General features: G+C 42.1%; 2 protein-coding genes across 5 annotated transcripts in view; one reads left to right on the top strand and one right to left on the bottom strand.

The window, feature by feature from the left end:
- The window catches only part of LOC133396370 (nephrocystin-3-like), a 35,335-nt gene that overhangs the window by 18,061 nt on the left and 1,081 nt on the right, over positions 1-16,193 (top strand). For all 4 annotated transcript variants that reach the window (XM_061666158.1, XM_061666157.1, XM_061666156.1 and 1 more), the window contains 13 exons: positions 281-445; positions 518-659; positions 750-871; positions 1,635-1,744; positions 2,331-2,442; positions 2,675-2,752; positions 2,854-2,992; positions 3,502-3,609; positions 4,368-4,466; positions 13,732-13,804; positions 14,139-14,224; positions 15,637-15,708; positions 16,072-16,193. The exon at positions 16,072-16,193 is cut by the window's right edge and continues 33 nt beyond it. In XM_061666158.1, the coding sequence (XP_061522142.1) occupies positions 281-445; positions 518-659; positions 750-871; positions 1,635-1,744; positions 2,331-2,442; positions 2,675-2,752; positions 2,854-2,992; positions 3,502-3,609; positions 4,368-4,466; positions 13,732-13,804; positions 14,139-14,224; positions 15,637-15,708; positions 16,072-16,193 (1,428 nt within the window). The remainder of the gene's footprint in view (positions 1-280; positions 446-517; positions 660-749; positions 872-1,634; positions 1,745-2,330; positions 2,443-2,674; positions 2,753-2,853; positions 2,993-3,501; positions 3,610-4,367; positions 4,467-13,731; positions 13,805-14,138; positions 14,225-15,636; positions 15,709-16,071) is intronic.
- On the bottom strand, positions 7,008-10,854 carry ackr4b (atypical chemokine receptor 4b). The gene is made up of 2 exons (XM_061666166.1): positions 10,688-10,854; positions 7,008-9,648 (listed from the first exon to the last, which is right to left on the bottom strand). Exon 2 carries the CDS (start codon positions 9,640-9,642, stop codon positions 8,530-8,532), a length of 1,113 nt encoding a protein of 370 aa, XP_061522150.1. The 5' UTR covers positions 9,643-9,648; positions 10,688-10,854; the 3' UTR covers positions 7,008-8,529.

Raw genomic sequence — 16,193 nt, 5'->3', positions numbered from 1 at the left:
TTGTACATGACGCCCCTGGCCTGGTGAGTGACGTGGGCGTCATTGAATGAAAGTGAAAGAAATTGGCTGTCATGAGCTCAAGTGGCTGGCTGTTAACTTATATTTATTCTATAAATGAACCCCACTGTAATATCGCAGTGGTGGGGAAGTGCAGAATGGTTCACTCACAAACATGTTTTTCACTCCAAAACCCCAACTTTTTTGTATCTAAGCAATTAAGAAGCCAAATGAAAATAATATTTCCCCTTTAATGACATCAGTGGTATGTCGTTACGTCAAGGTGTCCATGTGGACCAAGCAGTACACGGCATCATCTCACAGAGACATCCCTGCCATGAATGAGCTCTCCGCGTGGTTGATGGGCAATCTGCCCTCCGACGATCAGGAAGTGACGCTGGTCCACGGAGATTTCCGAGTGGACAACTTGGTATTCCATCCGACCGAGGTACTTCTTATCGCGACTGAAACATTCTCACACGTGACTGTTAAGGGTGACATGCATGTTGTGGACCCTCAGGCTCGTGTGCTGGCACTGTTGGACTGGGAGCTGTCTACCACTGGGCAGCCAATGGCAGACCTGGGCTACTTCCTCGTACCTCACTATTGGCCCTTAGGCCTCAACGTACTGAGCTCTATGGGCAGCTTGAGAGAAATAGAAGGTCTGAACAACTACAAAGCTCAATATAGAAATCAAATATTCAACATGCATATCAATCATTTTATGTGCGTGTGTGCGTCTCACTGAGCAGGCATTCCCACGGTGGACGATCTGATCTCCGTTTACAGACGGTGCCGGGGGATCACGTCCGCTTTGCCGCCCTTAAATTTCTACTTGGCGCTCTCGTGCTTCAAGATGGCAGGAATCGCTCAGGTATTGGTGGTTCTGGGTTCTATGGAAATATTATGGATGGGCATTATAATTGACAAGAATCCTATGGACAGCGTGACATTCATCGTTCAAGTAAAATGACTGTACAAAGACATCTGTATAGGAAAACACTTTCCTATACATTTTCTGCTAACTAAAATTAATGTAAAAATTATTTTGTCACGTAAGAAGGCTTTTCCTTCATTTGTTTGGTAGTTGGCACTTTACAATGCGCATCTCCATCACTTGCAGAATTCAGGAATAATATTAATGACAGTCATTTACGACTGTTTAAATGTAATGTTTGGCTTAGTACAGCACTTATTTTTATTAACAGTAGAAGTTGCAAATGTACTCGGCGCTTGCGATCCCTTTTTCATGACAAATCCTCAAAATTATCATCAAACTTTGATGGCGTGTTAAGATACCGTAGGCAAAAAAAAAACAATCGCAATTTAGCGTCTCCTATATGTTTAGGACACCTGCTTCCGATCAGAGCTAATTTTAGCAAACTTTAGGGAGTTTGTCAAACTACGAGCTCTGGAATCTGCCCCAAATAGCGGTTTTTAAACCAAAGTGGCCAACTTCCTGTTCAATTTTAAGGATGGTTCCTTGAGACTTTTCGGGGCTTTCTGTTATAATTTAATCTAAACTCTTAAATCTGACCACTGTATGATGCCCCAGGTCAACTACTTAAATGTATTCTATCATAATATGAAGGGCATGTAGTATCTCTCATTCACCTTGTTTTTGTCTCTCTATCAAGGGGGTCTATGCGCGCCACCTACTGGGCAACTCCAGCGCTCCCAATGCCGCTGAGTTTGGCCAGTGCGTCGAGCCACTGGCTGTGCGCGCCCTAGAGTTCGCACTGCACAGGTTTTTTTTTTTTTTGCTTTTCCTCAAGTTGACACCTCCCTTTTTCCCCCATCAGGGGAAAAAAAAGGGTAGTAACTACATATCTCACTTCATGAACACTGTCATTCACACGCGGACAACAAAGGGTTAACTTTTGAGCCCACCACAACTCTGTTGCTATTCAAAACAGCAGCACCAGCTCTCAGATTCAAGCCTCATTGCATGCACGTTTATACTTTGCAAAAGCAGTGTTTCATTGACATGTTGAAAGTATTTGCCCCGAGGTATGTGCTTCCAAGATGCAAATATTTTGCCAAGGTCGGCTTGCCTCACGTGTACAACTCCACATGAGAAAAAACTGTGAGGGAGTTGGAGGGGCTGTAATTATGTTTTCCATACATGAAAGGGAAAAGTAAATTTAAAATCGGAGTTTAGTTTTAGTTGTTGATTTTAGTGTCTGGTCGTGCATTAAAGAGCTCAGATTTGTTCCACCTGCTGTTTGGAGCTTTTGCTAATAAACATTGGAATCACATGTTTGGAATTCTGCATCCAGCTGCTTCCTCTTGTGGCGGGTGACTTTTCTCTCGCTCGTCTCCCCTCGCCACAGGCCTCTGGCGGCTCCGCGGGAAGCCGGGCTGTTTTTGCAGACGGCCAATGGCCAGGCGGTGCTCCGGCAGGTGAAGGACTTCATGAGACTGCACGTGCTTCCCGCGCAGAAGGTCAGTGCCGAGACAAAGGGACCCTTTGTTGGCCTCCCTTTCCCCATTAAACCTTTTGGAGCAGGGCAAGTTGATTAACACAGATTCTCTCCATGAGAGAACAAGCCCTCTATTGATTTCACACATAATAAACATGCCCAGTCATCACCTTTGGCCTGGCACCATCACTGTCTCTCTGCTGTGCTTGATGAAAAGAAAGTAGAAGACTTTTCCGGCATGTTTGTTGATGCAGGAAGTATCGGAATACTACATCAAACACGCTCAGTCCCCCCTGAGGTGGAACACCCCCCAAATCATAGAAGATCTGAAGGTAAGTTTCATCACGCTCCAAAGTAGGGGTTCTCAAACGTTTTGCAGAACGAACCTTCAAACCCCTACAATGAAAGCGAGTGAATGTGATCGGGTGGTCAGGTGAAAGCCAGGGAGGCGGGGCTATGGAACCTCTTCCTGCCGGCGGCCAGCGGCCTCACTCAGCTGGACTACGCCTACATCGCCGAGGAGACCGGACGCTGCCTCTTTGCTCCGGAAGTCTTTAACTGCCAGGCGCCGGGTAAACATCCCGCGCACTTCCACAACCCATCGACACGACCGTGCATGAAGTTGACCAGGACTGAGCCATGTGTTTATTAATAGCACACGAGCATGCGATGCGGAGGGCCTTTTGAACCTAAAAGACAGGAAGTCTGTCATTTGAGGGTCATTATGGCCATTTCCAGGGGTCCTCCAAAAGCAAACAAAACATCCATCTCTTTTCTATACCGCCTGCAGTCAGGGTGAGCTGCAGCCTTTCCCGGGCCACCGATAGACAAACAACCATGCAACACTCCTATTCGCACCCATGGTCAATTTAGAGCAAGGGTCAGCAACCTTTTCGAAAGTGAGATACACACTTTTAAAATCACACATTTTCTCAAATGACCCCAAATTATATGTTCTTATGAATAATTCATGACGTTTATTTTTGTGAAGACACTGAATAGCGTTCAGGACTTCTCACAATGATTTAACAAGGTAGGAAACGGATGGATCTTAATTTACACTTTCTTCTCCTGTCCGCAGACACGGGCAACATGGAGGTGCTCCACATGTTTGGCAGTGAGGAACAAAAGCGGACGTGGCTGGAGCCTTTGCTAAGTGGAGAGATGCGTTCGTGTTTCTGCATGACAGGTGACGACGCCTCGCAGCCTCCTTCACGTGATGGCACAGCGCCACGTTCATTCACAAGGCTTCATGTCGGGAACGCCTCAAAAAAATAAGCAAACACTCTTTCTCCAGGAGCAATTTGTTACATATTTTTGGTTGTTGTCTGCCAAGCCTTCCTGCAAAATCAGTGAGTAATTTCTCCCACTTTTTCCGTCCATTTGTCTGCTATGCTGCATGGAAACAGCTGCAGACCAGAGGTAATCGCGGCGGGCGTGAACCTCCCTCAAGGCTTTTCCAAACACACATCATTACTGTGTTTTGTTTTGCTCGATATTATTTGGATTTTCGAGAAGGAAGGAACATGATGTGTTCATGACTTTGCCTTAATTGTCATTGACCGTGTAAAATTATGAGTCTGGTTTGCTACAACACAATCAGACTGCACAATGGAGAGAAAAATATATATTTGGCGTTTTTAAGGTACAGATATTATTAGAAAGGTGCAGTATGACGGCTATTTAATGACTTTACACTCAGGGTGTCTGTGCATCCTGAAAATTGATTTAAAGATTTTCATAAATGATGGCCTTAATTATCCTTGAAAATGACATAAATCAATTGTTTAAAGATGTTAAAAATGACACTCAAATGTTAAATCCCCATTCTCCCAAGCCCATATCTCCAATTCCTCGTGGTCATATTTCGTGAAAGAGGTCTTTATCCTAATTCATTCCCAACTAAATTTCACTGTGTGAGACTCAAACCGAGTTGTGTTTCCTCAGAGCCCGACGTGGCGTCCAGCGACGCGACCAACATGGCCTGCAGTCTCCGCCGAGAGGAAGACCAATTTGTCATCAAGGGAAAGAAGTGGTGGAGCAGTGGTGAGTCCACCCCTCTTTATATTGTTCCCGTGAGTCATTGAGCATGACGGCGCACATGATGTGAATCCTGGATGTGTTTACTTCCTGACTTGATGACACGCTCTCTCACTTGCACAGTGCTTTGCCTCGCCTTGGCCAAATAAACATACTGTACTTTGTTTATTAGCGTGGAAGTGGATTTAGCAGAGCGCTCTTTAAATATATAGATATTTATGGCTCCGACTGGGGCCCCTGCTGTGTGTGTGTTTGTGTCTGTGGATGGTTTTCTGTGGAAGGCTGTTGGACTTTTTCTGTGTGAGTGCTTTTTCTCTTTTTAGCAACTCTGAACAATTTTACATTTTGCGACAGCCACAGACCCGCTAAAAATCAAGCCCATTAATTGAATTTTTTTTATTTGCCATTTCTGGGTACATCCGGGGGCTCTGGTCTGCTGCGTCCAGCCGAGCCTCTGACGTTAGTTTGGAATTACACTAGGCTTTCTGGGGGAAAATGTGCCTTCTAAGTTGCACAAGAATTTGGAAAACTCATTTCAATTCAGTTTTTGGGCTTTTTTTTTTTTTTTGCCACTCGTTTTCTAAAGATGGCTCAGTAATTATACAATCACTCATTTTAAAAAAGTAAAATAAAATACTGTACTAATGAGCGACCTCAGTTTTTGATGCTTATTGTCAAATTGAAGTTGTAGTATTTTCTTTTACGTTTTGCAGTTGTTGACTTGTATTTTACACTTGTGACACACAGTTAAGGATGTTAAAATGTGAGGCAGTGTCACAATTCCTCATTTATCTTAAGACCGAGTGTTTTATTGTTTTAACGTATATTTACGGTTGTATATTGCCTATACAGTTTAAGGATTTACCATTATGACAGACTGAATCAGGAACTGATCATTCCGGTTTCCATTTTTCCCCGATTGGGCCAAATGATCTCAAAATGCAATGCGATTACGTTGACCTCAGAGTTTCCACTGTATCTTACATCACGCCGGTTCTGGTCGGCTTCCCATCGACGAGGTCATTTTTGAGGCAACAAGAGCTAACACCCGAAGGTCATATTAGTGTTGGCGATCGTGATTGCGCTTGTCCAAATTGCTGTCCGCTGACCCACGCCCCAGATGTGATCCAAGATTGCCCTCTTGTTTGATTGTTTGTCTTTACACATCCCCGCCTTGTTGCTGGGAATGACTTCCAGCCTTTGAACACGTTTGACTGAGAAGGGGAGAATCTTTCTTTGGTCGACTGTCCAACAAATGTCTCGCCTGGGAAGGAATGCAAAAATAATATTATATTCTGTGCTCTGGTGCCTTCACTGAAGTAACAGGGGAACCTACGGCCTGTGAAGGCGTTTGATGTGTTGCTGCTCATCACGTATAATAATAACCATTTGTTCAATTGCTCCATTATATCATATATGGCCTTAGAGGACTTCATAATAACTGTTAGGAAAAAGGTTCCCCGCCCCTTCTCTGAAGGGGAAAAAAACCAAACAAAAGTAGATCTTGTTGACAATGACAGAGTGTCGTCTCAAGGGTGTTTCTCCCAATGTGTCCTCTCTCGTGCTATGGATCGAGTTTCTGGAATGGCTTTCCTCATTACGACACAGCAGATTTCTTTCCATTGTCTCCCTGTAAACCGCATGCAGGACACCATGATCCCTTCCAAATGGTTGCGGCGTACCCTTTTATTTTCGCCAGTGCGGTGGAAAGACGATGACTAACAGGTACTGAGGATGGAAAGAATGATAAATAGTGGAATCCTATCATGCATGAGGCGACTCCAACTTGCTTTTTATGTACTTTAAATAAATTGCCATTGGAAAAAAAGAGGGAAAGACGAAGGCTTTTATAAAATACCCAAATTGTTGAACCCACACATGCTCATAATGTATCATAATAAGCAGTTGTTCAATAACCGAATGAAATCTTTCCATAAATTTAGCCTAAGCATTGACGCTCATTTGTCCCTAACGGCCTTAAGTGAAGCTCCATTAACAAAAAAAAACATTTTTCACTTTAAACTACTGTGAAAACATCAATTAAGAGCAATAAAATAATGCAGTTGATGTATTTAATTCATATGCACGAGTGGCCTACAGCCACACCATTATGCAAGCTCAATAGTGACACACACTTATCAGTTCAATAGCAAGACACATTTGCAGATAACATTAAAAGCTGTGAAATTTTGCTACATGCTTTGTATGGGGCAACAATAGCTTCATCTGGTGGACAAAGATAAAACGTTGAAAATTGAAAGCCATTCGTGGAATTGTATCAAGGATTGCATTAGTGTCTAACAGTGTCTAAAATGTTATTTTCAATGAGACATATTCTGTCACTGGATACAAACGTTTTTGTTTGTTTTTAAATAGAGTTATCGTTTCAGGCTAATTTAAAGAAGATGGAATACAAGTCTTCAATTTTTTTTTTTTTTAAATAAAATGTATATTCTCTGGCAAATTTAAACTAAGTTCCTTCCACATAGCCAAAGTTGATATTAAAAAAATAAATAAATAAAATAGCAGCATTGTGGTACAAATCAGTGAAAATATTAGTCATTTTAATTCAATCAACAAAACACACAATTTAAACAAAATACAATGGTTAGCCTGCCACTACAAACACGTTATGTTCAAGAATCTTCATCAACCTTCACAAAAAAAAGAACCGACACGGGACTTATGTTACTACCTTGCTGCGACTCTTCTTCACTGAAAGTAAATTACGGTCCCACGATGATAGTCGCACTGAACCTTTTAACAATAAAAAGTGTGTTGCTAATAACGATATTACTAAAAGCAGTTAAATGTACCATACCAGCACGTGGGACATGAAAAACACAAGTTCCTCTAGTGGTCGTGATTTTGAAAGCTTGATTGTGCGGTTAAAGTCAGCAACGGTCCAATTGTCTGATTATACTGAGGTGTGGGATATGTTTAGAGCAATTTTTATTGATTATTTCTTCTCTCCCCGCTTTGCGCCGAAGACTGTCAGTCGGAGATGACAATTGTAAATGTTAGCCCTGTTCATTAGTTCTGCTCGCAAATCCTTGTGTGCGGTAGCAACAGACTCCATGATTGTGACGTGAAACGGAACAGTAGCCAATTATGAAGCTCGCGCTATTATCGCTCGCAGAGGCACAACTCGTTGTGTCGAGTGTTTGTAAAATGTGTCTCCCATGTCATTCACCACGATTAAAACATTTTGCAATCGCAATGTAGTTGCCAGATAATCTAACAGTTCGTCTAGCTTCTTCCATTTATTCTTCCGTCAGTCTGTATGCCTCCTTGGACCATGCTGCCTCTCACAGGTCAGTCTTGGTACTACAACAAATAGTAACCCAAACACGATAAAAGCCGTACATGCACGTGGTTTTGGTTTACGCTCTCGTGGTGTTGGGTCTCTCACATTTTCCAAATCTGTCGAAAAGTTAAAAATCAATTTGTGTGTCCAGTGAACGGCCGCCGAGTCGTGGTTCGCTATTTGCACATTGTGCATGTTGTCTATCCCCCTACAATTGGCGCCTAAGCCCTGGCTAATAAGAAAGTAGTTTATTGGTGTCAAGGAAGTATTATTGAAGTGATACATTTCGACTGAGTGGGGAGGAGCTAAGTTTAGCCGGGGTTGTTGGTGGAAGTTGCATGTATATGCGCACTTCTGGTGCGTTTTTTTTAATTTTTAAAAATGTTTTCCCCGCCTAAATCAAATAATCTGTAAGCAGTTTATTTTTAAGGGTAATGTAAGATTAGTCTGAAATAATGTTCAACTGTTTTTTTAAAAAAAAATTTATTGCAGTTTGTGTATGGTATGGTTTTAATTTTTAATATAAGCAATTCTAAACCTTTTCAAGGGGGCGTCAAGCTCTCACAGTTTTTCACTATTTACCAGAGGGCTCGGTCTCTATCCACCCGAATAGGAGGCGTGTACTGTAGAGAGTTTACCACTTTAGGTATGACGACTTGGTCTTATACTGGAACAATCTCCTCCAGCTAGTTACGACCAAAATAGTATATATCCTACTTAAGGACTTGGAAAGCTAAACCTTTACTAGCTGTAGTTGTGCCTTTACATGCTAAAGGTGCTGGTGTCCGGTTCCTCAGAGCAAGACTGCGATTGGTTTTGATTGCGCGTGTTGAGCGCGATCTCCACCGCCGGCTCGCCATCTTCTCGTCTGGGGTGGCCGCCGAGTTGCTGTCCAAGACGCTTGGCGGTTTTGAGGATGTGTCCCCTGAAGGAAGACCCGATAAAGGCGTAGAGGAGTGGGTTGATACAGGCGTGGGTCAGCGCCAGGCTCTCGGTCACCTGCATGGCACGGTCCAGACCTTTGCTCATCTCGCAGTCGGTCACGAGCATGTAGATGATGTCCAGCGCTCTGCACAGCTTCACCACGTTGTAGGGAAGCTGTGTTAGCAAGAAGACGGCCACCACCGCTAACAGAACGCGCAGGGCCCGACACTTTTTGTCTCTTCGCACCCCCGGCGCTTGGCCCAGGGCCCGGCCTACCCAGCAGTAGCACACGACCATCACCAGGAACGGTAGCACGAACCTGAGGGTCACCTCCAGAAGTTCCAGGGTCGCTTTGGCTGGGCGGGCCATGCTGGGCGGGTACATAGCGGTGCAGTACATTCTGTAATGGGAATGCTTCACCGTGGAGAAGACAAGTTCCGGGAGCCCCAGAAAGATAGCTACCGCCCACAACGCCAAGCACACCAGGATCCACTGCTTCCGCACCCGGGGGCCCCTGCCGGTCCTGCCCGCGGCGCTGTGAGCCACCGCCCGGTAGCGGTCCACGCTGATGCACGCCAGAAGCAGCATGCCGCAGCTGAAGTTGGCGCTGTAGAGGAAGGAAGCGAGCTTGCAGGCGGCCGAGCCCAACCTCCAGCCGTGCGCTGCGTCCGCCGCCCAGAAGGGCAGAGTGACGAGCAGCAGCAGGTCCGACACGGCCAGGTTCAGGATGCACACGTCGGTCATGGTGCGCAGGCGCGAGCGGGACGCGTACACCGCCACCACCAGGGCGTTCCCCGCCAGGCCCACCACCAGAGCCAGCGAATAGATGATCGGGAGGAAGACTCCGGCGAAGGAGCGCACCTCCTGCTTGTCGCACAAGGAGTGGTCGTAGCTGTAGTCGTAGCTGTCGTTATGGCTCAAGTCCTCGTCGTGGTAATAAAAATCTTCCATGTTTTTCTGCGTGGGGGAAGAAGATGAAGAACTGAGTTCTGTGGAATCTCTCCTGCGTGGCTTCCCTAATGGTTTAATCCTCACACCCTGCATGGGCTTGAACGCCACAAGTGAACACATCACTGAGCATTGACTTGCTGTTTTGAAACTCCATTTCGAGTCTCGCCTCTTTACAAAGATGGCCAGTATTACAACCCTTAAGAGATTTGTCTGAACTCCGCTCTTCTAACTTGCATAATCATAGGAAACAACCGCAAAACACGACGATCCGACGACGACAACAGTGATTTAGGGCCTTAGAGTCCGTGTTTGTTATGCAATGGATGAAACGGATGGAACATTCCAAAACATGTCAAGTAATTTCCCTGTTGCCACCAGCATCATCATATTCGACGCCGGAATAAGTGAGGCCGTTCATCATTTTTGTGACTGCTTGGAGAAGACGGTTTTGTTCAAGAAATGCACGACAAAATATTGAAATTGCCACAATATTAGGTACAGCCACAGAATCTAACAGGATACAAGATATATATAATATCAATAATACTGCTAAGTTTTGATCAACACTGTCGCAAAGCACTAGTAGTTCGTAGTAACGTTGTCCTTATTCATGAATGCGGTTGCAATTTCGAAACATTTTTCTTTTGCCCATATCGCTATCTGGACAAAATAATGGAAACCCCTCATACTAAGATGCACTGCAGTTCTCGATAGCCACAATAATTAACATCAATTAACATCTCCTTATTGTCTTATATATATATATATATATATATATATATATATAATTTTTTTTTTTTTTTTTTTTTTAAACTGTAACCCAAAAAGGGACACAAGCAAATGTCATTGTCATAATCACCATCATCATTTGGTTATGAAAACTGCTCAAGCGGGACTTTGACTTCAAGGGGAAAACAAATAGAACAACAGAAATGTGTAGAATAAAATAAACAAGCAGCAAAATAAACTTTATACACCTCCCCTTGCATATGTCATTCATTCTAAATACGGGGGGTAAAAAAAAATCCCAAATCAAAGTTCTTACCTTCTCTTTTTTTTTTTTTTTTTATTTGTCTGCTGCCCGGTAATCGAATGTCCAACGTTCACGCACACTCCGAACTTTGTTGTGAGTCTGTAGAGACGAGTTGTCGGAGGGGAAAAAAACCAAACGCACAATCCACCCCCTCCCACAAGCTGTGCACGCCCCGCGAGTGTGTGTGCATGTGCGTCTCCAAGTGCGTGCCATACTGCTCTTGTGTGTTAAACTCCTTCAGCTTCCCGGGAAGGCTTTTTGTTTACGTCTGCAAGCAGCAGCCAAAGAACACTCGGTTCTGATATGGGGAAATGCAGCACTTCTTTGTCTTCTAAAGAGAAGATGGTAGCTTTTTTCTTGCAATAATACTGCTTCATTGTTGAGAAAGTGTGACTTCTGAATGTCACAATTTATTCATTTTTACTACATTCTTATACAAACTGTGACTTTATTCCTGTAATATTTTGCCTTGATTATCATAAAAATGCAGGTGACATTTTATTGAATCAATGAATCTTGCAAAGTTCCCACTTTCATCTAGTAATATTCAGGCTTTTTTTCTACTTGTATTACTACTTTTCTAGAAAAATGGCATCCATTTTTTTCTCGTAAATGTGGCTTTTTTTTTTCCTCAATTTTATCTTTGTCTCATTATTTCGACTTCTCCTAAAATGTATTTTCTTTTTAATATTAGTAATATTGTGGATGCTTCTTGTAAAATTCTCTATTTTTACAGCCTTATTCCTGTAAATGTAAAAATATTTTTTTCGTAAATTACTCACTTTCTCACTATTCCAACTTAATTATTTTACAGAGACTTTTTTCTGTCAATGTTACTACTCTGTTCTTGTAAACGTATTACTTTTTTTCTCATATTATTATGACTTGATTATTGTAAGACTTTTTTTCTTCTCCTAAACATGGAACTTCAATGAAAGTATATTTTTCTTTTCTTGTATTAACGACTTTATTCTCGTGAAAATAAAAATGTTTCACGCAGATTGTGACCTTTTAATCTCATCAAAGTGTTTTACACTCATAGTTGTCGCAACGTTTTCATCGTATTTTGACTTCATTCTCATTCTAATACTTACTCGTACAAAAGGTCACCAATCAGTTGCAATGTTAACGCCTCAGTTTTACGACCTCAACGTGTCTGCAATAAAGTCTTATAAAAACAACCAAAGGACTGGTGGCCCCCGGGCCCAAAAGTTTGCTGAGTCCTCTACTTTTATGGTTTGTCTTCAACACACCAAGTATGGTTGTAATGCGTTAAAGAAGTCTTTTAAATCAGTGTTCGTCCAACATTTTAGATCGAGACATAGCGGCACCGTAGCCTGCTGGTCCATCGCCGGCCGCTTTACACAGCCCAACATTCCTGGCTGACGTTGGGGGAGAAGAGGCTGAAAATAAAAAAAATCCTAAATCCTTCTTCCTAAAATAAATGATTTTAGGAAGAAGTTAGAAACAGAAAATCAACAAAAAGGGAAAATGTCTAAGAGACAAGAGGAGGGGTGTAAATAAAGGTAGTCGTTACATTCCAGTGCTGACTGAACACGTTTGGATCCATCGGCTTCCATCCTTCCGGCTTTTGTAACTGGGGAGCCCAGCATGCCTGAAGCAGAACAGGCTGTCCTCAATGTTTCACTTGGATGTGGACACTTTATGCTAAATACAGATGCCAATTATATCTACAGCAAGTTAAAATCTCAGAAAATATCCGCTATTCCACTTTTGAGGAAGCGTTAAGATTTGACTGCTTCAACGTCTTGGTCTGTTCTTTTGTCCGTATACAGTAGTGCAGGGATTCCCAAACTGTGGTGGGCAATATCAAATGTAACAGTAGTCTGCCCTCATAGTGACACATTCACATCTTAAGTCTCATCCATAAGTGGAACTAGTTTTCGTAACCTTTAGACTACACACTTGTGAAATTGTGACTTTTTCCCCGTAATATCGTGATGATCATGAATAAAAAAGTCATCTGTTCAAGGATTAGAAGGATTTTATTGTCATACAGCACACATTTGGACATGAGTTGGTCCCAAGAGACCTACAGTACGTGTCATGTCGAATACAAATAGATCAAAATAAATAAAATATTAACTATATTTGTGATCGTGTGCAAATGTAGAAATCTAACTAAACTTAAGACTATGCCAAAATAGACAATATAACTAACAAACTACTAAAATACCTGTTAAAGTAGCCTACTATGTATATGTGGTATTCTTATACTTTTTCAATAATGACATGACTTTGTCATATTATTGTGACTTCATTTTTGCAAAATTCTAAAATATTTAATTTGGCGTAACATGTTAGATAAAGGATTTATGATGCGAGAATGAAACAAAAACATATTTTTCTTGAACGTGGCATAATTTTCACTCAAACACAACACCTATTACAGTAACAACTTCTTAGTGACATTTTAACACACAACTTTTGTTTTTGGAACAGCCTCGGCGCAGTCTGGCGTCCCCAGCCGCCTCAGTGGAGTTCATCCATTTTTGCGGCGCGTAATTTGCAGTCAACTGTCAAAGTTTGGTTTTCCGTCTTTTCCTCAAAGTAACACTGTTGTAGTATCGGAGCATTTTCAGATGTACATCGTCATCAGCGCATCATGAATTGTGCATGCAAGTCTGAGCACGTTGCGCTGTGCGGACAGATTGCAACCGGTGCGCACGTCTGGTGTTCACGTGGAAATCGCATGGAAATCAAAAAAATCGCATGGAAATCAAAACAGCCGCAAGTCGACATAAGTAGCCGACCGCCGACCAGGGGGGAGAGAAAACAAATTCTGGAATCAAAATCCGCTGCAATCGCCCTTGTGTCATGGTCTTGTTTTCCCGCCCTAGCGACTAAATGTGAACGTTTCAGGAACTATAAATCAGCATGCGGTCGGCCATCAATCCGTCACTGCCCGGCTGTACTTTTCCAGCTGGGGCGACGTTTCCCAGCACACTCACAAAATGGTCACACAGCAGTGAGGCAATGGTTTTTCTACACGATGATGAAGAAAAAAAAAAAGTGTTTGTGTGTGTTCCTCATAGGCGCGGGCCATCCTCGATGCAAAGTGGCCATCGTGATGTGTAGCAGCGCCCCCGAGGATGCCGACAGCAGCAGGTCAGTAGAATTTGACTGTCATCACTAGTAGATCGCAATGCATGAGAAAATGGGGAGACTGCATACATTTATTTACATTTTTTTGGGTTGGTTTGTTTTTATTCCTTTGTTTTCCTGTTCCACTTACTGTTAAATATATCACTGAGAGTGTGGACTTTGGATTTCAATCACAATACAAGGAAATCATTATGGTGTTTATTTGGTGCTCAGAGGTGAGAGCCCATTACAGAGAAAAACCACACCCGAGATAAACAGTAATACAGCACCTCCTCGTTCAATTGAACAAAAACAAGCATGAATATTCAGTGTATTTCCCGTTGTTTAACGCTTGCAGGCATGCCAGACACAGTATGATCCTGGTGCCGTTGGACACGGCGGGTGTGAAGTTGGTCAGGCCTCTCACCGTGTTTGGACAAGACGGTAGGAGCGCCGCCGGGTTCCACGCCCACTGCAAACAAACCAACACACTTATGAATACACTGGATATAAAAATAAAAAAACGTCTACACACCACTGGTTAAATGCCAAGGTTTTTTGGATGCAAAAAAAAAAAAAGAAAAAAGAAACCAAAAATATGTCCCAACTTTTTCCACCATCGATGTGACCTATAACCTGTATTAAACAAAAATCTTTTAAAGAGGGCAAGTGAAAATAAAGGCATTTGAATAGGGGTGTGTAGACTTTTATTATCCACTGTAAAATTGTTAAATTATATATTTTACTTTTAACATTAATATAAAAACTTATATAAATTGATCACAGATAAAGAAAAATGGGATGTATAATCATATTTTCCTTTTCAAATGTTATTTCTGGAATGAAACTAACAGTTGACAACTTTACAATATGTAAAGTCAAACATCCCGCTGCCGTTGTACTGTAAATCATCAATCGTGGAATGATTTAATGTCCAATGAAAATGCTTGGTGGGAATATTACCTGTTGGACAAATGATAATGATGGACGCCCTCCATCTGCAGTCGAGTAAGCAAATACCTTCGGGGCGACTATTTGCGAGTTATACACTCTTTGCCAATCATTGGGAAACAGTTGTAAATCACATGCGACGCTTTTCAAGCAAGCTAACGAATGGACGAGTCTATTGCTACTACTAGGAGGGACCTCTGAAATAAATAAGTAAAACATCAGAATTCTGACTTGACTCCAATGTTTGAATTTTCATACCGATTTTTATAAAGGTATTAAATGTATATCATTCAACAGAGTATCGATCATGTTTGATACAAAACTTCAGGATTCAGAATATTTAAAAAAAAGCTTTATTTCCCAAAATATGCAAATCTTTAATCAGTAGGCTTAAATTTCCAGTTTTCATTTTCTTGGATTGGGCTATTCTCATTTTCTTTTTTTCCCCCCTGATAAAAATGAATACAAATTACGTTAGTTATGGTAATAACGAGATGAAATGTATTATAATGGGTGATTTTCATTTATTTCACAGGAATTCATCAAAGTCCGAATGAATTCTCGTTAAATGTATTCAAAAATCAAAATTGATCATAGATATTCCATAATTTGATAGTTCATATTTGTGCAAACTAAATCAAGCATTATATCCGGCGCATGTACAGGATATAGTTTTGAATACGACTGTAGTCATGGGCATGTTGAGAGTAGACCCCAAAAGGGCGATTCATTTGTCGGAAGATTAATTGGGAGGGGGTCTGTTCCCCTCGGGCCTTTGCAGTTCACACTTGTCCATATTGTTCAATGAATACCTTTTTGGAAGATTGATCTCATTCTGTGGCGCAGCGAATGAAATGTCCATTGAGGGCTTTCTGTTAACGTGATTCCTTCACGTCTTTTCCCAGACGCCGTCCACGGTGGCCATTTTGAGGTGCACTTCGAAAACGTGCGCGTCCCCGCCTCCAACATAATTCTGGGTAAGTGAAAGCAATCATCGAAGACGGGTGTGGGCACATAAAGTATGGCGGTGCTTTTTAATTCAGCTCCAAACATTTACATTATCCCTAGTCCTCTAATATTTGTTGCATTCATTTAGCTGTTTTTTTCCTAAAATTTGTTAAATTTCCATTCATTTTGATTTGTCTTTCCCCCTTTTTAAATATTTTATTATGTATTGTAAATAATAAAATAAAATTAGTGAATTAAATGATTGAGACATACAATTAGCACTTCTTTTTTAAAATTATGATTTGTATTTCTTTATTTCTTGAAAGGTTTGAATTCTGATTGAATGGGTTCTCCAGCCATCGATTTTCTCCGTGCGGTCGTCTCGTTTGCAGGCGAGGGGCGAGGCTTCGAGATCGCTCAGGGTCGTCTGGGTCCGGGCCGGCTGCACCACTGCATGAGAGCCGTGGGCCTGGCCGAGCTGGCGCTGGAGCTGCTCTGCCGGCGTGCCGTCTCC

This window comes from Phycodurus eques, chromosome 21, assembly GCF_024500275.1.
Source record: "Phycodurus eques isolate BA_2022a chromosome 21, UOR_Pequ_1.1, whole genome shotgun sequence".
Lineage (NCBI taxonomy): Eukaryota > Metazoa > Chordata > Actinopteri > Syngnathiformes > Syngnathidae > Phycodurus > Phycodurus eques.
This window is presented reverse-complemented; position numbering and strand designations above follow the sequence as displayed.